The sequence below is a fragment of the Geotrypetes seraphini genome, chromosome 1 (assembly GCF_902459505.1).
Source record: "Geotrypetes seraphini chromosome 1, aGeoSer1.1, whole genome shotgun sequence".
NCBI classification, from domain to species: domain Eukaryota; kingdom Metazoa; phylum Chordata; class Amphibia; order Gymnophiona; family Dermophiidae; genus Geotrypetes; species Geotrypetes seraphini.
The window spans coordinates 320638803-320661431 of NC_047084.1; the positions used below are offsets into that span (position 1 = coordinate 320638803).

At 43.0% G+C, this 22629-nt stretch overlaps 1 protein-coding gene across 2 annotated transcripts in view; it reads left to right on the plus strand.

The window, feature by feature from the left end:
• Window positions 1–22629, plus strand: part of SLC39A8 (solute carrier family 39 member 8) — a 112824-nt gene that overhangs the window by 35276 nt on the left and 54919 nt on the right. For both annotated transcript variants that reach the window (XM_033956899.1, XM_033956907.1), the window contains one exon: window positions 11775–11943. In XM_033956899.1, the coding sequence (XP_033812790.1) occupies window positions 11775–11943 (169 nt within the window). The remainder of the gene's footprint in view (window positions 1–11774; window positions 11944–22629) is intronic.

Here is a 22629-nt window from a genome sequence, read left to right on the forward strand (position 1 = left end):
AGATAGTTTCTAATCGCTTGTAATGCGAGGGTAGTAGCAAAACCGGAAGCATGTTCAAGGTGTATAGGAGTTTAGGAGCAAGAACCGTTTTAATCGAGTCCAGACGACCCCACCAGGACAAGTGAAGAGGAGACCATTTAGCAATTTGATCCTTAGCAAGTTGCAATAAATGAGACGAGCAATTTTCTATTGTTGAATCGATGGTATTTCCAAAGCGGATGCCTAGATATTTCAGTTTAGTGTCAGACCATTGAAAGCCATGATGCGTAACCAAATGTTGTTGGACCAAAGAGTTTAGTGGCATGATTTCCGTTTTACTGGTATTGAGTTTGTAACCCGATGTCTCCGAGTAATCTTTAATGAGGGTGAGTAACGCAGGAATAGAGTCCGGAGTAAGATACAAGAGAACGTCATCAGCGTAGGCCGATAGTTTGACTTCAAGATCACCACATCGAACACCGTGTATGTTTTTGTTAAGGCGGATTGAATGCAGAAAAGGCTCCAGTGCTAGGTTAAACAATAGAGGCGAAAGTGGGCAGCCTTGTCTTGTACCTCTCGATGGCGTGAAGTTAGCAGAAGCAAATCCATTGATTCTAACATTCGTTCTAGGAGCTGAGTATAGTACTTTTATCATGGAAATAGCTGACTCGTTGAAACCAAACCATTTTAGGGCAGAAAATAAATAACCCCATTCCACTCGGTCGAATGATTTCTCAGCATCCAAGGCTACTGCTAGCAGTGGGGATTGGTTGGTATTGGCATGATGTATGACGTTTGCAAACATGCGAGTATTGTCGCTTGAGAGCCTGTTCACCATGAAACCATTCTGCTCAGGACCTATCAGTTTGGGTAGTAACTGTTGTAGACGGGTGGCAATTATCTTTGCGTATATTTTGGCATCAACATTAATAAGGGCCAAAGGCCGATAATTGGAGACCAGTAGCGGATCTTTGCCAGGTTTCGGTAGCACTATTATGCTAGCTTCAGTAAATGTGCCCCGCACGTTGCCAGTGCTGATGAAGAGATCAAATAGAGAGACCAAGTAAGGGGACAGAAGGTCCTGAAAAGTGGTGTAGAACTCTGAGGTAAATCCATCCGGGCCAGGCGCTTTCCGCTTGGACATTTGGTGAAGAACCAAACGAATATCATCCTCGGTGATGTTTGCCACCAACGACTCGTTGTCAGCCGTGGATAGAGTAGGATGGGCGGAGTCAGACAATATTGCAGATGTGTCTGTATTTGCCAATTCTGAGGTGTACAGTTTTTCGTAGAATTGATGAAAAACCTGTGATATCTGAGAGGGGTCAGTGGTAAGGCAACCCTCATCCGTCTGAATGGCAGATATGTTTAGGCGTTCTTCATGAACCTTTACAAATCGTGCTAGAGCTCTGCCAGCTTTGTTGCCCTCACAATGATAGTGAGCCATTTGCATGAAGATTGCGTTACCCGCTCGTCTACTAAGTAACAAATTATATTGTAGTCTCTCTTGATGCAGTAACCTCAGAGTATCCATGTCCGCAGGGTTAGTTTGATGTCGTCCCTCTAAATCTTTGATGGTCTTCTCAAAGTCAGCCAGTTGCTTGGACAGGACTCTCGATTTACGAGCTTGATAAGAGATAATAACTCCACGAATAGTGGAACCATTTTAATAATAAAATTTCCCACTACATGCCCCCTGCCTACCCCGTCTTCTCCCCTCACCCCCCCCCCAATTAAATCCACTGAGGGGAAGGGAGAAAAAAAGCTTCCGAGGCAAAACTCGTTCAAGGGACTGGGCTCTTATAGCCCCTCGGGAAGATGTCAACTAACCTCATCCCTACTGAAAGAAAGTCAGTAGGAAAGTCCTCAAATATTGCAGAACTTTCCAATCCCACTATGATAATGTGTTTAAAAGTAAACTATGCCCTCTTGGAATTAAAAAAAAAAAAAAAAGCTAGATAAATATCCCAAATAAGAAAAAATCTTTTTCACCTGCTGGCATGGCCCTCCACTTCCCGTGCCTCCCAAGTAGCCAGGGTGTAGATTTGTGTCTACCACTTCTAGAACAATGGGGGATCTGAAGATGTCCATGACTGTAGTATGTATTTGCGAGCTAGAAGATACACCTTACAACACAGCAAAACCCCTCCCTTAGTCACTCCCCCAAACATCCACCACCAGTTGTTCAACAGTACTCGCAATCGTACACCCCAACAGGGTATGCAAATAGTGCACAACGGATGTCCAAAACCTCTGAATATGCCAACATTCTCAAAAAGAATGGGAGAGAGTGTTAGGTTCTCTACCACATTTAAGTCAGAGAGGATTCAATACCTCCCATTTTATGCAATCGGCACTTGAGTATAGTAAGCTCTAAAGCACTTTCATAGTACTGCAGTTTACTGAGAGCATTAGTAAACTGCAGAGCCCTGAAGAAATGATTTTGCAATCATGAAACGTAGGCCTTTGTCGGCTGTTTGGAGAGGAAGTTTTCACTAGTGCCTGTACCACAATATCAAGCCTGTCTGCCATGAAGCAACAGATAAGTGTGGCTTGCACTTTGTTAGATTAATATTTAATCACCTTACCGGTATAGCTGGCACAGTGGGGTTGCCTATGATAGAATATTGAAGGTTAACCAATGAGGAATTTGGGTTCTCCTTCCTAGCTCTGGAGCAGTGACTGCCCGGTAGCTTCTGAGGCAAATTCCCCTGCATATGTGCTTTAACTTTATGCTTTAGGTATAAAATAGTTAAGCCTTGAGCTTTAGCTTCAGCGTTTGAACTGGAGGATACAAGTGTTATATCCTCCAGTTCAAACGCTGAAGTGTTGTGTTTGTGGATTTTTGCTCCGGTTCCTCTTTATTTTTCTTTTTGATAACAACAATACATACATAATAAAACAAAATTAACAACATACAGTAAACAGCTTTAAAACTATACCTTAAAATAATTAAAGCCAAGCAATTACAAGATTACAAAGTGGCCATATTTGAAAAAGCAAGTAAAAAAAATAGGCTTTCAGGCTGTTTCGGGAGTATTCTCGCCAGCTGGCTGGCCAATACCTTAGCCAACAATTTAGCTTCAAAGTTAAGCAAGGAAATAGGCCGGTAGGACTCCAGCTGGGTTGGGTCTCTCCCTGTTTTCAAAAGAACTATGATCCAGGCTATATTAAGGTGTTCCAGCATAGCTTCTACATTAATCATCACATTAAAATATTTGAAATTGACAGTACAATTTCTGATTTCATACGTTTATATAATTCAGTCCGGTAACCTATTAAGTTCATTTTAAAATAAGGTTCTCCCTCTGTTTCTTGACTGAGCAAATGAGAACTGTACCGAAGTGTGTAGATATTCATAAAGATGTTCTGCTTATTTCCCTGGATCTTTTTGCTACTTTTTATTTGGTTGACCATTCAGTTTTTTTCCAGCATCTCTCTGATTATTACATTTGTGGTACTGTCCTCCCTTGGCTTCATTCTGGAAGGCCCGGATTCTAGAAATGGTGTCGTAAGTTAGGCAGCGGTAGGCACCCTACAGTTGTCTTTGTAAATAGTGGGTTCACTGACCTGATTGGGAACAGGGCAGTCTGTTGGTCAACAATTTGAATTTTGGTGGGAAAATCAGTTGATCTCTTTTTTTTTTTTCAATTTACAAAGACAAACGGCAGACTTCACAGCATACCCTGAAGAAAACTACAGTATGATGGCTGAAACATCTGTTTCTACCTGACAAGACGCAGCGAGACCCAGAAAGCTGCAACAAGCACGATGCCAGCTGTGGAAACCCTGAGAGAACAAACCGGAGAAAATATTTCTTTACTCAACGTGTAATTAAACTCTGGAATTTGTTGCAGAAGAATGTAGTGAAATCAGTTATCATTGCAGGGTTTAAAAACATAAGAACAGCCCTACTGAGTCAGACCAATTGTCCATCAAGCCCAGTAGCCCATTCTCACGGTGGCCAATCCAGGTCACAAATACCTGGCCAAAACCCCAGAAGTAGCAATATTCCATGCTACCATTTCAGGGCAACCTATGGCTTCCCCCATGTCTTTCTCAATAACAGACTATGGAATTTTCCTCCGGGAACTTGCCCAAACCTTTCTTAAAACCAGCTATGCTTTTACCACAACCTCTTTTACCACAACCTCTGGCAATGCATTCCAGAGCTTAACTATTCTCTAAGTGAAAAAAAAATTTCCTCCTATTGGTTTTAAAAGTATTTCCTTGTAACTTCATCGAGTGTCCCCTAGTCTTTGTAATTTTTGACGTAGTGAAAAATCGATCCATTTGTACCCGTTCTACTCCACTCAGGATTTTGTAGACTTCAATCATATCTCCCCTCAGCCGTCTCTTTTCTAAGCTGAAGAGCCCATACGAGAGGTGTTCCATCCCCTTTATCATCTTGGTCGCTCTTCTTTGAACCTTTTCTAGTGCCACTAAAGGCTCCTTTTATCAAGCTGCAGTAGGCAGTTAACGCGTGGAATACTGCGCGTTCAACTGCCTGCCGCGCTAGTCGCTAACGCCTCCATTGACGAGGCGTTAGTTTTTTGGCGTGCCGCGGGGGTTAGCGCGTGATGAAATGTCCGATGCGCTAACCCCCGTAGCGCACCTTGATAAAAGGAGCCCTATATCTTTCTTGCGATAAAGGAGACCAGAATTGAATGCAATACTCCCTTGGCCATTATTGAGATGACCTGATTAACATTAATATCTGTGGCAATGAAGGGTTAAGTGACTTGCCCAGGATCACAAGAAGCAGCACAGGGATCAAAGCCACAACCTCAGGGTGCCGGGGCAGTAGCTCCAATCACTAGGCCACTCCTCCACTCTACTTGCTGTCCTAAATATAGAATACATGTATAGCTTGAAAACCTGCCTAAACCACATCCTGAACATGCATCTTTCAAATCTCTATGTGCCACCAGCATATATACATATGTAATGTCTTTGCCAATGTACACATGCAAATCAGCTTTTAACCAGTGTAAGCCATGTCTAATCCTTCTAAAATCACCTCCTAAATGTCTAACCTGCCTCTGGTCCTCCATGTGGTGACCTCACTAACTAAAAAGTTTAAATCTTGCAAGCATTCACGATTATTGAATGTCCTGTTTCTCCTAATTTTTCCTTGACAACCTCATTCGCCTTTGTGATCTATTTTCTTTTCTTTCTTTGAACATGTAATCTCTTAGCCTCTTATACAATTCCAATCCCTGTTTCCTGGGGTTTGGGAATGGAGACTTTTAAAAACAGGAGCTGTTGCTATTATAAAAGTGATTAACATTGAAACAAAATGCTGGCCACCACAGTTAAAATGAAACATAATTCTGTGCTGGTATCCAGGTACCAGCTATTGCTGAATATCTGATTTTAATGCTGGCTGGAGGCGATTTCTGGTTATTTATTTATTTATTCAATTTTCTATACCGTTCTCCCAGGAGAGCTCAGAACGGTTTACATGAATTTATTCAAGTACTCAAGCATTTTTCCCTGTCTGTCCTGGCAGGCTCACAATCTATCTAATGCACCTGGGGCAATGTATGATTTTCAAATCATAAACTGGATAGCTAACAGGATAAAGTTGGATAACAATTTTTGCATTCTAATCCCATAAGAACATAAGAACTGCCATCTCCGGATCAGACCCATGGTCCATCGAGTCCGGCAATCCGCACACGCGGAGGCCCAGTCAGGTATACACCTGATGTAGTTTTAGTCACCCATATCCCTCTATGCCTCTCGTAAGGAGATGTGCATCTAATTTGCCTTTGAATCCTAGCACAGTGGATTCCTTAATAACCTCCTTTGGGAGAGCATTCCAGGCGTCTACCACTCACTGCGTGAAGCAGAACTTCCTGACATTTGTCCTGGACTTGTCCCCCCTTAGCTTCAAACCATGTCCTCTTGTCCGTGTCACGTTGGACAATGTAAATAATTTATTTTCCATTTTATCGATGCCTTTCAGTATTTTGAACGTCTCGATCATGTCCCCTCGCAGCCTCCTCTACTCAAGGGAGAACAGTCCCAGTTTCTTGAGTTGTTCCTCATATTCCAAGTTCTCCATACCTCTTATTAGCTTCGTTGCTCATCTCTGCACCCTCTCCAGCAGTTTTATATCCTTCTTTAGGTTGGGAGACCAATGTTGGACACAGTATTCCAAGTGTGGTCTGACCATTGCTCTATAAAGCGGCATTATGACTTTCTTCGATCTACTCGTGATTCCTTTCTTCAACATGCCTAACATTCTGTTTGCTTTCTTTGCCGCTGCCGCGCATTGTGCCGATGGCTTCAGGGTCCTATCTATCAGTACACCCAGGTCCTTTTCTTGTTCGCTCTTACCCAGAGTTGCGCCTGTCATTCTATAGTCGTGTTCCTTATTCTTACTACCTAAATGCATTACTTTGCATTTCTTCACGTTGAACTTCATCTGCCATTGCTCTGCCCATTTCTCTAACTGATACAAGTCGCTCTGGAGTTCCTCGCTATCCTCCTGCGATCTGATTGCCCGGCATAGCTTTGTGTCGTCTGCAAACTTAATGATCTCACTGGATATTCCGTCTTCCAGGTCATTGATATAAATATTAAATAGGATCGGCCCAAGTACTGAACCCTGGGGCACACCACTAGTCACTTTCTCCCAGTCTGAGAACTTCCCATTTATGCCCACTCTCTGCTTTCTGTTTTCCAGCCATTTGCCTATCCACCTTTGTATATCTCCCTCTATTCCATGGCTTTGTAGTTTCCTGAGAAGTCTTTCATGTGGAACTTTGTCGAATGCTTTCTGGAAGTCCAAATATATTATGTCCACCGGCATTCCACTATCAATTTGCTTGTTCACGGTCTCAAAAAATTGAAGTAAATTCGTTAAACATGATTTCCCTTTCCTGAACCCATGTTGACTGGGTTTCAGCAAGTCGTGTGTATCTAGGTGCCGGACTATGCTATCCTTGATCAGTGCTTCAACCATCTTTCCAGGGACAGACGTAAGGCTCACAGGTCTGTAGTTGCCCGGTTCTCCTCTCGATCCTTTTTTGAAAATTGGCGTAACGTTCGCTATCTTCCAGTCCTCTGGTATCTGTCCAGTTCTGATTGTCAGATTGGCAAGTTTTTGCAATAACTCTCCGATTTCAACCTTCAATTCCTTTAAGACTCTCGGGTGAATTCCATCCGGTCCAGGGGATTTGTCACTTTTAAGTTTGTCGATCTGGTAGTATATCTGGTCCAACTCCACTTCAACTGTGGTGAGGCTGTCTTCTATTACTCCACTAAACACTTTCACTGCTTCTGGTATTTTTGCGGTATCCTCCTCCGTAAAGACGGACGCAAAGAAGGAATTTAGTTTGTCTGCAATTTGTTTATCTTCCTTGATGTACCCTTTTCTTCCCTGGTTGTCCAAGGGTCCCACCGCCTCTTTTGCGGGTTTTTTCTCTTTCACGTATCTAAAGAAGGGCTTGAAGATTTTGGCCTCTTGCGCTATTTTTTCCTCATAGTCCTTTTTGGCATCCCTCACCGCCTTGTGACATTTCTTCTGATCATCTTTATGTTTTTTCCATGCTTCGGTCGTTTTCATGTGTTTCCATTTTTTTGAAAGAGTCCTTCTTTTCTTTTATGGCTTCCCTCACTTGTCTGGTAAGCCATGCCGGTTCTCCCTTACCTTTTGTTCTCCCTTCTTTGGAGATCCTCGGAATGTGGAGATTTTGTGCTTCTGTGATAGTATTTTTCAGTAGGGACCATGTCTGGTCTACCGTTTCAAGTTTGTCCACCTTTTTCTTGAGTCGTTGTTTCACCATGGCTCTCATGCGATCGTATTTGCCCTTTTTAAAGTTTAAGGTTTTGGTTAAGGTTTTGGCACGTTTTCTATTCCCGATGTCAAGCTTAAAGTTGATCACATTGTGATCGCTCGTCCCCAGCAGTACCTTAACTTCTACTTCTTTTGTCGGTCCCGTGAGGCCATTTAGTACCAAGTCCAGGGTGGCGTTGCCTCTTGTCGGCTCTTTTACCATTTGTTCCAGGAAGCAATCCCCTAGCGCCTCCAGGAACTTGGCCTCCTTGCCGCAGTTGGAGGTTCCTAGTTTCCAGTCTATCCTCGGGAAATTGAAGTCTCCCAATATTATTACATTGCCCGTCTTGCATTCTTGTTTGATTTCCTCTATCATTTCTGAGTCAGTTTCCTCCGCCTGTCCTGGCGTTAGGCTTTTTTGTCGCCAGCCACGGCGGTAAAAGCTCCGATGCTCATAGAATTCCTATGAGCGTCTGAGCTGATACCACAACAGCCAGTCCTCCTGCCAATTTTTTCTCAGGTGGGGTGTGGTTGGGGGTTTGGCATGGCAGGAGGGAGTGGGCATCCCTCCTGCCATTTTCGCTGCCACGGGGGGGATTTGGTCTCCGGTGCTGGTTTGTTGAGGGATTTCGGGGAGGGCTGTCATCAGCCGGGGGGGGGGGGGGGGGTGCTTTTTTCTTTGTAGTGAGACATATTGTGTGTGTGTACCACACCCACAACATCTGTCCATTAAGAAAAAAAAAGGATTCCTGCCTCCAGCTGAGTGGCAGGAGGCTTCCTCTGCCTCTCAATTGTTCGGATTTCCCCTTTTGGCTCTATACATGGGTGAGAGTCGCTCTCACAGCAATCAATTGGATGGGAGAGATAGGGATTACGATGAACCTCTGCGCAAATCATTTGCTTGCAAAATTTTTAGTGCATCAATAGCTCTTTTTAGAATCGGCCAAAAATCAGATCGTAGCGGACCCATCCTTTGCAGTGCATCTAGCTCTCAGTGTCAGAGCCAAGGCAATATCAGTCACCCACTTAAGATCAGCCTCTGTAAAACTGATCTACAAGGCTGTGATGAGGATGTCTGTCCATACGTAATAGTATTGAGGAAAAAATTCTAACATTATTTATTTTCAGATTGCTTTTTTTACAACAAAAAGTAAATAAAACATTGAGAATGGCCTGCTGCGTTCAAGAAATTGGGTCAGTATTCAAAAGCACTTATGTGGTTGGCATCAGGGACTGAAATTTTCCAGTATAGAGAGTGGAAGAATATTGGATGCATAAGTTGCTATGGGGCCAAAATATATCTATTGGCTACCAGTTTTAAAGCTTATTGATTTTAAATTATTGTGTCTTGTCTTTAAAGTATTGTACATGGGTCAGCCAGAGTATCTAAGATATTGACTAAGCATGTTACCTTAAGAACATTGCATTTATCTAATAAAAAAAAATATTTCTGCTACCACTACTACTACTGCTACTACTACTTATCATTTCTATAGCACTGCCAGATGTGTTGGGGCAGGAGCTAGAAGTCTTGGCAGCTATTTTCAAAGCTGAGAGAACAGGCAGGAGCAAGTAAGAATCACTCCTGCCCCCCCCCACTAGACCACCATGGAAGCACGATAAGCCTGAGGGTCTTGCCGCTGGGTCTGGGAGGGGGAGGGTCATGCCTTTTCAGGGTAGGGAAAAGAGGGAAGGAGGGAGGGGTGTACTGACAGCAGGGAAATTGCTGGGTCAGGGGAGGAGGGAGGCTGATGTGGGAGAATGCCAGTGCGGAGGAGGGACACTACTGGGAGGGAGGGTGGATAGGAATTCCTGTCACCAGAGGGGATGTAATGGTATGGTAGAATATAACCCCTCATTTTATATTCGAGTAACTGTTTTTTCCCCTAAAAAGGGGGTTAAAATGGTATCTCTGTTTATATTCATGTGAATTTATATTTGAGTTTATACTGTATATGATTCATTGGCATTGTTGTGGAATTCATGGTTAATAATTACCACTTAACATTATTGTATATAGTGGCATATCAAAATTCAATATATCCAATCCAATCCATATAACTTAGGGTGGGACTAGAAGTTATACAGAAAAGATGATATGCAACCATTATCCATAACTGGTCTTGGCTGCTGAAAATCCACATAAAGATATATGATACTTCATCCCTCTATATTTATGTGGTTACCCCAGTTACTTTGCCTGCTGTGGTGTTCCATTTTTCCTTTTTATGTAAAGGAAACTTGCACAGCTGCCAATTTTCAGCAACAGAATTCAAGATTCTGTAGCGCAACTTTGTAAATTTGGTGGCTCATTTTCATAAATGTGCATGTTAAAGGACCCTTTTACTGAGCTGTGTTAGGTTCTAAGTTGCATCTAATGCAGGTTTAAAATGGCGTATTGCGGGACGTGCTCAGGTGTCCTACTATAAGCAGAAAGAGGAAAAGAAGGTCCCAGCCCTCTTAGTCTAACGGAACAACACAAAAGAGGCACAGGAGATGTCTTGAACCAACCTTAAGTTACATATGCTTTATTGATATCGAGTGTCCCCAATTTTTTTTTTTTTTTTTTTTAAAAGTCCTTCACATATAGTACAAGTAAAGTCCTGACAAGGATCCATGTTTCGGAGACTCTGCCGCCTTCCTCAGGGGACAACAAAGGACTTGTGTAGCTTGGCAGCGTTTCTACCAAAACGTTCCGGCATTTGTTCTCTGAAAAAGGGCGCCAAACGCTATAAGTGCCGTTTTAGCATACACTAGTCCTTGTGCTCAAAACTTTTTCTATTTTTTTCTGGGCTAATCAGTTAGCACATCTGCATTACTGCATGTTAGCTAGTTAGTGCAGGATTACTGCTTGAACCCTACAAAACAGGTGGCAGTAAGTCTCACTTGTGGCATAGTAGTTAGAGCTACAGCTTCAGCACTCTGAAGTTGTGGGTTCAAACCCCACACTGTTCCTTGTGACCCTGAGCAAGTCACTTCCCCAAGTACATTAGATAGATTGTGAGCCCATGAGGACAGATAGGGAAAATACTTGAAGTACCTGTATGTAAACTGCTTTGAGTGTGGTTGCAAAACTACAAAAAGGCAGTATACAAATCCCCTTTCCCTCTAATTTTTTTTTATTAATGACTGTAAGCTAAAGGTAAGCAAAAAGAAGAAGACAAAACTCTGCACAAAACTAAACGGATCAACAAAAAGAGCAGGGAAGACCAGACCTTCAGACTGAATCTTTAATGTCACCAACAGGAAGTGGTCCCTTTTTCTTGTTGCACTTCCTATTGGTGACATTAAAGCTTCAGTTTGAAGGTCTGATCTTCTATGCTCCTTTTGTTGATTCATATATGCTAATGGCAACATTAGCATATGGCCATTAATACAAAAAAAAAAAAATGGAAAATTGGACACCTGGGGAAATCTTGCTCAAGGGTTCACAAAAGACATTTTTTGGCTGCAGCTTAGTAAAAGGGCCCATGAATTCTGTAATTATTATGTATTTTTACATTATAGTCCTTTTCTTGTGTTTCTTGTTTGCTTTGTTAATTTTTTAGTCATTTTTTTTGGATAAAGGAATCTTAGGCCCTCTTTTACTAAGGTGCGCTAATCAAACTAGCGTGAGCTAATCGAATTAGCGGTGCTAAACGCTAACGCATGCATGTTAGTCTACGGACGCGTTTAGTGCGCGCGCTAATCGGTTAGCTCGCCTTAGTAAAAGAGGGGGTTAGTGATTGATGCTAGGAAGGGTGGAGGGAGATGATGGAGAGGCAGAAGTGATCTCAAAAGGAAAGGGAAAAGAAATCTCAAGACAGGAAGGAGAGAAGCCTAGGGTGCAAAGGCGAGGTGGAATAGGGAGAACCAGAGAGCAGAGGAAGGATAAGGGAAGGATGGGAGGGAGGAAGATCATAGAGGATGGTGAGAGATGAAAAAAGGCTACCGGCCCACAAATGCCCTTCCTAGCCTTATAGTAGTGCAGTGCACAGAGATGACCTTCCCTTCATTTATTCTGTTTCAGTGCTTGACCAGTGAACAGATCTTCAGTCGCTACGGATGGCAAAACGAGAGCCAGATAGTGGAATCTAATTTCAAGACAATCTGCCCAGCAGTTCTACAGCAAATGTTTTTCCACCCATGCGATTCTAGAACTGCTATAGAGGGGAAACCCAGGTCAAGTGCTGCACAAGGTATTGTAACAGAGACTTTTTTTTTTTATTCAAAAGTCACAAACTTTCTATCAAGGGATAGTTTTATCTTATTCAGGTCAGGCTGCCATTATTACATGATTCACAATGAGTCATGATGAGCTAATTTTTCTCCTATCTAATCTAATCTAATCCTTAGGTTTGTATACCACATCATCTCCACGTTCGTAGAGCTCGACGCGGTTTACAGTAGGAGAAATAGGAAGGAACTACAACAGAGGGTTAGAGGTAGAAGTGTGAAGAAAATTTAGAGGACTTGGGATGCCAAGATATAAGAGTTTCCTTGATTCCTAAGTTGGAGGGAGACTTACATTTTTTGAGAAAAGCCAGGTTTTCAGATGTTTGCGGAAAACTTGGAGAGAGCTCAAGTTCCGAAGAGGGGAGGTAAGGTTGTTCCAGAGCTCAGTGATTTTGAAGTGGAGGGAGGTCCCTAGCTTTCCTGTGTGGGAAATGCCTTTTAGCGAGGGGAAGGATAGTTTTAATTTGTGGGAGGATCTGGTGGTATTAGGGTTTGAGGAATTCCAAGAAAGAGGGATAAAGGGAGGGAGGATACCATATAGGATTTTGAAAGTTAAACAGGCGCATTTATAGTGGACCCTGGCGATTATGAGGCTTGATGTACTGCCTTTCTGTGGTTACTAGGGTTACCAGATTTTAGGTCAGTAAAATCTGGACCCCTAGACCTGCCCCCAGGCCTGTCCAGTTCCACCCATCCCCGCCTCGCTACGCCCCGGCTCTACCATCAGCTCCGCCCTCAGCCTCACCCCCCACTGCCTGTTCGTCGGCAGGAAGGCATCTGCGCATGCACGGATGTGACATCATGATGTCACGTCCATGACATCATGATGTCACGTCCATGCGAGCATGCGCGTGATGTCGCCGCGTGGCATCCACACATGCGCGGATGCCCCCTCCCGATTGCAATTTCTTTTCAAAACCTGGACAAAGTGCCGGGTTTTGAACAGCCATCTGGACCCCCAGACATGTCCGGGGAAATCCAGACGTCTATGTGGTTACAATCAAAGCAGTTTACATATTATCTACAGGTATTTATTTTGTACCTGGTTCAAAGGAGGGTTAAGTGACTTGCCAAGAGTCACAAGGATCTGCAGCGGGGATTGAATCCGGTTCCCCTGATTCTTGCGCCACTGCAATAACCATTAGGCTACTTTTCCAGAAAAGCATTTTCAGATAAAACTATTGGAAAGCGGTGATTCCAGCCACTAAATATTAAATATATGCAACAACTGAAAACAGAATAGTTGGTAGAAAAGTCTTTATTGGAATGAATACAGTATTACAGCACCCTGAGGTCGCCTTCACTATCCTTTTTTGGTTTCTCCAGTGTGAGAAGGTTATTTCTCACTTGTTTGGTGTGGTAGAAAAGTCTCTCATTCAGCCTAAGGAATAAACACATTTCATTCACACAGATATCAGTGTTTTACTCCATACTTTGGTAAAAAAAAAAAAAAAAAAAATGGTGAACACGTGGAGGTAAATTTTAGAAAGGACACCCAAAACAGAATTGAGGAGAGGAGGAGTAGCCCTAATGTTTTTAATTCCCACTGCAGCTCCTTGTGACTCTGGGCAATGCACTTAACTCCCCATTGCTCAGGTACAAAGATTGTGAGCTCACTAGGGACAGATAAAGCGCTTTGGTTGTACGCCAGAAAGATGGTAAATGAAGAATCTAATAACATTTCCCAATCTGGACATTTGTTTACCTTCCATTAGAATTTTAGAATAGAATCTTGCTTACGTAGAGCCTGTTCTGAAATACATCCAGGAATGAATGTGTATGCTCTGATTACATGTGGTGGAGAACATCTATTTTACATGGGGTTTCCAGATTTCCTCTTTGAAAAAAAGAGGATGCCTGGCGTCGTCCCCAGCCCCGTACTGTTCTACCTCAGGCCCTGCCCCATTCCTCTCCCAGTCCCACCCCGGCCCACCTTGAACCTCCCCGAGCTCGAAGGCCGCATTTGGAAGCCTTCGCACATGCATGGACGTCGACACAATAACGTCACATGCATACGTGTGTGCATATAATGCCATCATGGTGACGGCCACACATGTGCAAAGGCTTCCAGACGCGGCCTCCAAGCTCAGGATTTCCAAAACCCGGACAAACTGCCGGGTTTTGGAAATCCCTCCAGGCACCCGGACAGTCCTCTAAAAAGAGGACATATCCGGGTTTTCCTGGACATATGGTAACCTAGTTTTACAAGTATCAACATTTCGGATATAAAGGGGGAGATGTTAAAGTTAGTTTTGGGGTGCTTTTGGGCCTATAGTCTTTAGGGAAGTTAGGCTAAGTTTAGGCTTTGCTACATAGATATCCAGACCAGGCCTGAACTATATTTTTTAAACAGAAGTTTGCTATAGCAGCATTTTAGATATTTGAATTGAAATTTCCCACCTCTGCCCAGAAAGGGATCGTTGTCCACTCCCCACCCCCACTTCCTGCCAAGGCATCCTTCTCCATGCCACAACTTTTTAGTCCCTCTGCAGAGTTGGAGACTACCAGTCCTCTCTCACATTCTGTCATGCTCTCTCTTCAAAAACATATACCCTATTTTTCACTCCATAAGATGCACCTGACCATAAGAGGCACCCTAGATTTAGAGGAGGAAAACAAGAAAAAACATTATGGACCAAATTCTCCCTGCCATGCTCTGCACCCAACTCCACACTCCTTGCCAGGCTCTGCACCCTGTCCCCCTTCCAAGCCAGGCTCTGTACCCTGTCCCCCCTCTGGTGGTCTAGTGGTAGGCCGGGACAGGGCATAGGGCAGGCAGGGACAGGGCACAGATGTCAAGGCAGATGACTTTTTAAAATATGCAATGTCACCTCAGTAACAACTATAGAAAAATAGACAAATATAGTGCAAAATATAGACAGCAGATATAAATTCTCAAAACTGACACGTTTTGATCACTAAATTGAAAATAAAATCATTTTTCCTACCTTTATTGTCTGGTGATTTCTTTCTTTCCTTCCTCAGGCCCAACAATTGTCCCTTAAATCACTTAAAACTTGTCTGTATAGTTCAATTACTTGATAAATGGAGAATTTTTGGGCAAAGTTAGATTTGTAATCTTCCCTTTAAATGAAAAAGTCTTCTTGAATGTTATCCACACTGAACCTGGTCAGAAAGTTATGGAATACAAGAATGTGAATTGACATACATTAGCTGGCATTTTTGATTGCTAGAGTGTGTGTTTAGCCTTGGAAGTGCAAGTAGCAGGTGCTCTAGAGCAGGGGTGCCCACACTTTTTGGGCTTGCGAGCTACTTTTAAAATGACCAAATCAAAATGATCTACCAACAATAAAATTTTTAAAAAACACAAAGCACACTGTACGCATAGAAAATGTTAATTATCATTCCTATTCCAGGGTTTTTCAAAGAGGTCAAAGGAGATGACTCTATGCACTATCACCTCAGTAACAACCATACAAAAATAGACAAATATACCGCCCTCCCTTTTTACTAAACCACGATAGCAGTTTTTAGCGCAGGGAGCTGCGCTAAATGCCCAGCGCTGCTCCCAACGCTCATAGGCTCCCTGCGCTAAAAATCTCTATTGCGGTTTAGTAAAAGGGGACCTTAGTGTAAAATATAGACAGCAGATATAAATTCAGACACATTTTGATCACTAAATTTAAAATAAAATCATTTTTCCTACCTTGTCTGGTGATTTCATGAGTCTCTGGTTGCACTTTCTTCTTCTGACTGTGCATCCAATCTTTCTTCCCTTCTTTTAGCCTGTATGCTTCCTCTTCTCCAGACCTAAACTTTTCCTTCCTCTCTCCCTGCCCTTTCTTTCTCTCTGCCTCCCTTTCTTTTTTTTCTGTTTCTCTTCTTTCCTTCTGTCTCCCTGCCTGCCCTTTTTCTTTCTTTCTCCCTGCCCTCCCCCAAGCCACTGCCACTCCATCGGGGACCAGGACCCAAACTGCCATCGGGGACCAAGACCCAAACCGCCACCAATAACAGGCCCGAAAGCCGCCGCCGCCGCCGCCCCAAGCTCTCCCTACTTCAGCCGACCAGCATCGTGATCAACCTATTGGGGGAAATGCTGCTGGGTCCTGCCTTCGCGGAAACAGAAAGTAGGCAGGACCCGGCAGCAAGAAGAGGAAATGCTTCACTAACCTGTCTCCCGCATTAGCCCTTAGCGAACGCTTGCTTCAGGGCTCTCAACATGTGCGTGCCGGCTTCCCTTCTCCCTCCCCCCCCCGGACATAACTTCCGGTTTTGGAGGGAAGAGAAGAGAAGCCGGCACGCACACGTTAGAGCCCAGAGCATAAGTTCGCTACGGGCTGAAATCTCCAAGCCGGTTTTTTTTTTAAAATTTTCAGCAGCGGCGGCGGCAGCAGCAGATGACAGCTGGGCCCTAGGGAGAATATGGAAGAAGGCTGATCGGCCCGGTAGATCAGGACGGCAACACGATTCTAGCAATCGACTCACGTTGCCTTCCTGAGCTACTGGTCGATCGCGATCGACGTGTTGGGCACCCCTGCTCTAGAGCAACATACTATTTCCCTGAGTGAGTTCAGAGCACTTCAAGAAGACAGTCGTGGAAGTCCTTCATGAGGAGTAGAGCCTCTACCAGGAGAAAAATCAGAGGCAAGGGGAGGAGTTTTGGGAAAATAGAAGAAGTTTTGCATATGAAGCTAACAGGAAGAAAGAAGACTAATATCTTGCTACCATTGTGGGAGAATTGGATATATCCATTGTTATTGCCAAATTGACATGGGACATCAGGAAGTTGTCACATACACCTCTATATTGTCCAGTGAGGTATGTGATAGAGTAAAAGTACCAGGAAAAGTAGTGAGCAAAAGAACAGAGAACAGAAGGAGTGGCAAGAGAGCAGAGAGTGACACCAGGAGATGCATCGAGCAGAAAGTAGAAGAGGGATATTAAGAGGTACAGCGAGAAAAAATCTATGGGAAGAAAAGAACTGTAAAGTGATCATGGCTTTTGAGGAGATGATGGAGAGATTAATGGAAGAATTTAAGAAAAGGAGTCAGCTTGCTACAGGAGAGAAAGCAAGTCTTGATGAGCCAGATATTGAAGAATCCAGTATTTCACCCAAAAATAAAGGTCACACCATAACTGAGACTATAGAGTCGGACAGCAGAGAACTAAACAAGTTTTCAAGTTCTGGCGACCTGGTCCTGGTCATTGGTCCAGGTTTAAGAGTTCCTGGTTCCTGGGCACTGGATTGAATATCTGGGTTTTTGTGGCTGATTATCCCTTATCTGGTTAAATGTGGTCCAATCTGTCCGCTTAACTCCACCCCAGGCTGCCTAAAAAATGGCTAGCTATGGCTTTAGCTGTTAGTGCCACTGAATTTTAGTGGATAGCCCCATAGAAGCAGTTTAACTGGCTGGGAGCCTCTCCTGTTCAGTTAAATCACTTTGAATATCAATCCCCTTTATTTTGAGAAATCTAGCTAGTAATGATCATACTACCTGCTGCATTAGTCAATACCCTTACCACGGTTAAGAAATGTGTCCACATCATTGAAATCTGGATCTCAACCCACTGCCTCAACTAAATAAGAACAAAACCAAATTCTTTTGGCTAATACCCTTGACTGACCCATGCTACACTCTGAGAATTACAGTAGACAACGCAGACTTTCCATTAGAACTACAATCCCAAATCTTAGGAGTAGACATTGATATCCACTATCCATGAAAAACCACATACAATCAATAATAAAACAATCTTTCCATGTGATGAAAAAGTTAAGATCCATCAGAAAATACTTCGAAACGGAGACCTTCAGAATCTTAGTTCAATCCCTAATCCTATCTTGACTAGACTACTGTAATGTTCTCTGCTCTAAAACATTACTATTGTGTCTTCAACTAATTCAAAATGCAGCAGTAAGACTCGTATATGGATTGTGGAAATCAGAACAACTAGAGCCCTACTATATGAAACTACATTGGTGTCCATAACCACAAGGATTAAGTTTAAATTAGGCATCAGTGCCTTTAAGAAAACTTTTAAAAGCATTTCTCTACCAAGATAGAGAGACAACCCTGAAGTAACTGAATGGCAACTTTAAAAGCTCATTTCTAAACTGTCTAATGCAACATCTGGGACAAAATGAAGAGCCAACGATGATCTACTTGTACTTGGAACTATGTATTTGTAACTACGACCTAACTATATTAATAGCTGTAGTGATCTACCTGTACTAGCAATCATAATGAATGTCTGTGTCAAACTGTCCATTGTAAGTTCCTGGGTAACTGACTCAACCTCTTGTAATGTAATCTGACCTTCAATTGAATAGGTAAAGGTAGCATAGAAAACCTGATTAACATAACTTAATGCTGCTTTAAAGGTTACCAACCTTTTAAAGTAGACTAAAATGGCTATCACGCTGCTTTACAGGAAATAATGAGAGACACAAACTAGAATACAGCTCTGTAAATCAACTGGAAAACTATTTTTTCCCCCTCATTTCATTGGCTAGTACCAGTGTCTTTGGGTCCAGGAATGTGTTGTCTCTGCAATGGCCTTTCACTAAACTACCTGTAAAAATCTGATTTTGTGCCATAAAGCTGTAAAGAAACCAGAGCTGTGCAATGGTGCATGTACAGTACTCAGCAATAAGTTCAAGTCTTCAGATCCACCATAATATGTTTCATGTGCAATTACACATATTCTGTCCAATTCCATTGCTCATATACTTTATGGCACATATGTTATAAGTAAATTGCTTCAGTAAACTGTTCTGTTATCTTAATGGTGAGACTGCTGCTGAGAACTGCTTCCAGCCCCTCATCTTGGCCTCATTTAATTGTCTTGCCACATGAATATTGCAGTTATGACCATGTGAACTGCCAGCTTTCGAATTGCAAGTTTATTGCATCACAGTTATCGCTTTGTGACATAGAGGCATCATGTTTATTGAGGCACTCTCCAGGTGCATTTTTTTCTAAACTGTGTATAATATAATGAACTTTGAAAAGCACCAGATGCATCATGTAAATTTAAATATTTTATTGCTAGTGAAGTGGAGTGGAAAAAGAGGAGGAGAAAAAGCATTTGTAATTGTACTTTATCTTTTGAAGTTTTTGTAGCTATGCTGGTGATGGATAAAATTAAACTTTTTAAATGTTGTAACACATTTTATTGGACCACAATAAGTATAATCCTCAAAGATGTTGTTCTGCACAAATATTTGAGGTTACATAGACACCTCATCTAAAAAAAGATGTGCAACCCCATTTTAGAAAGGACATAGAATTGAGATATCCAGGTCAGGATGTCTCCAGTTTTACTATTAGTTTAGAACAGAATCTGCTGATGTAGAGGCTTTTCTAAAATACAGGAGAAATGGACATTTATGCACTCAATATGTGCTGCATAAACATCCATTTTACAAAAATAAATGTAGAAAATTTAAGTTGAAAACCAACACATAAACGTGCCGGCACATATACGTTTATCTTTGCCTATTTAGAAATATAAATGTGCATTTTCTTGATATTGTCTTGGAGAACCACAGCCCTTGCCAGTTTGGCCTTAATGCTATAAAGTGTCTAAGACACCAATATCGGTGCCTCAATCAATCAACAGACTTAATCAGTGCTGATATTGGCATTTGGCACTTCATAATCGGCTTTAATTGGACTTAACTGAAAGTTAGATGCCTAACTCGATAAAACACAATTCTATAAAAAGTAGTCATCTATAGCCCAAGCGCCTACACTAAAAGTATCATGGGCATAGAAACTGGAACATAGAAACGTGTTTGTAGATAAAGGCTAAATGGCCAATCTAGCCTGCTCATCCACTATCTTCCTCCTCTCCCTAAGAGATCCCATTTGCCCATCTCACGCTTTCTTGAATTCAGACACAGTCTTTGCTTCCACCACATCTGCTGGGAGACTATTCCATGCATCTAACACCCTTTCTGTAAAAAAGTATTTCCTTAGATTACTCCTGAGCCTAACACCTCTTAAGTTCATCCTATGCCCTCTCAGTCTGGAACATCCTTTTAAATGAAATAGATTTGCCTCAAGCGCATTTATGCCATTTAGGCATTTAAACATCTATAATCATATGTCCCTTCTCCCGCCTTTCCTCCAAAGTATACTTATTGAGATCTTTAAGTCTGTCCTCATACACCTTATGATGAAGACCATCAACCATTTTTGTATCCTTCCTCTGGACCTATTCCATCCTTTATCTTTTTGAAGGTGTGATCTCCAGAATTGTACACAATATTCTAAATGAGGTCTCTCCAGAGTTTTATACAGGGGCATCAATATCTCCTTTTTCCTACTGGCTATACCTCGCCCTAGGCACCCTAGCATCCTTCTAGCTTTCGCTGTCATCATTTCAACCTGTTTGACCACCTTTATATCATCACATAGTATCACTCCCAAATACCGCTCCTTTTTCATGTACAAAAGTTCTTTACCCCCTAAACTGTACTGTTCCCTCGGTTTTTGCAGCCCAAATGAATGACCTTGCATTTCTTAGCATTATATCTTACCTGCTAAATTTCAGACTATTCTTCAAACTTTGCTAGGTCCTTCCTCATATTATTCATGCCATCATGGGTATCTACTCTATTGCAGATTTTGGTATCATCCGCAAAGAGGCAAATCTTACCTGACAGCCCTTTAGCAATATTGCTTACAAAAATGTTAAAAAGGACAGGCCCAAGAACTGAACCTTGAGGCACACCACTAGTAATACCCCTTTCCTCAGAGCAATCTCCATTGACCACTGCCCTCTGTTGCCTTCCACCCAACCAGTTCCTGACCCAATCCATCACTTTGGGGCCTATCCCAAGAACACTCAGGGCTCCTTTTACGAAGCCGCGTTAGCGGTTTTAACGCGCACTAAACTGCTGGCCGCGCTAGACGCTAATGCCAGCATTGAGCTGGCGTTAGTTCTAGCTGCGTAGCGCAGGTTTAGCGCGTGCTAAAAAGCTGCGTGCGCTAAAACCGCTAACGCGGCTTTGTAAAAGGAGCCCTCAGTTTTTTTATTAGACGCCTGTGTGGAACACTGTCAAAGGGTTTGCTAAAATCTAAATCACACCACATCTAGCGCTCTCCCTCTATTCAAGTCTCTGGTCACCTAGTTAAAGAAATTGATCAGATTTGTCTGACAAGATCTGCCTTTAGTGAATTCCTGTTGCCATAGGTCCTGTAATCCATAGGATTCCAGAAATATCATTACTCTCTGTTTTAAACTTGTTTCCATTATTTTTCTTACAACAGAAGTCAAACTTAATGGCCTGTAGTTCCCTACTTCTTCCTTACTTCTACTTTTATGGAGAGGAACCACATCCACCCTTCTCCAGTCCTCCGGTACCACTCCATACTCTAGAGAAGCATTGAAAAGGTCATCCAGCAGAGCCCCCAGAACTTCCCTAAGTTCCTTCAGTACTCTCGGATGTACACCATCTGGCCCCATCACTTTGTCCACTTTTAGATAGCTCCTCAGTTAAAAGTCCTAGACCAGAGAGACTGATAATTATTCAAATCAGTCCATATGCAAATTTAGTCCATAACTCACTCTGAATCATACAGGGGCTTAACCAGTCCATAAAACTGATACTTGTATGGAGATTTCAAGAAGATACTCAGGTTGGCTAGAATTCACATTATCTCCTGAGCACCAAGTATAAGGGAGAAAGTCACCACCCACATGGGACACTCACAGTGTTCTCCTCCACACAACTTACTGCCCCTGGCTCTTGGATGACCTTAGGGTTATTGGGCTATTTCCATACTGTCTTGCACCTCCGTTTCCTCTACATCCATGGGGCTATCGGACTTGTCATTCTGAGATTCCCAGATAATTTCCTCCTCCCCACCAGACAGTTCTTCCTCACATACACTTTCTCTCCCTAGGGACTGGTAACTCATGGGTTTTTTCTTGGATCCTCCTTTTATTCCTCGGGGATCCTTGAGATAGTTACATTTGAGGTAGGGTAATGCTCCCCAGGATCTAAGTATTATCTGGGAACACTTCTGTCCTAAGGGAGGTGTCTGGGATGGAGTCTCATGGAATTGTGTGGTTTTGGGGGAATTTTCAATTAAGGGATTAGACTAGAGGTCTGCACGGGAACTGGGATCATGGGAATCCCGGGGGTCCAGTGGAAATCCCCCCAACCCACGGGGACCCCCTTCTGGCCCACGGGACTCCCACGGGGACCCCCCTCTAGCCAACGGGACTCCCACGGGGATGGAAGGCTTTGGAAGCAGGGTTCGTTCATGTCAGCCTTAGTAAAAGAGGGGGTTTATAAGTTAATTACCTGAACAGAAAACAAAAAAGGGTTCCACCAAAGAGATTCCACAAGGAAAACAGCAGCGCAAGCACAAAAGAGACTGGAATTGATGATCCTGTCAGAAGTAATTGCTGCTTTTTATGGGGACGGGCGGGGATGGAGGTAATTCCTTACGGGGATGGGTGGAGACGGAGAGGATCCTGACGGGGACGGGTGGGGATGGAGAGGATCCTGGCAGGGACGGGTGGGGATGGAGAGGATCCTGACAGGGACAGGTGTGGACGGAGAGGATCCTGATGGGGATGGGTGGGGACGGAGAGGATCCTGGCGGGGACAGGCGGGGATGGGTGGGATTTCTGTTCCCGTGCAACTCTCTAGATTAGACCCGATTCTCCTC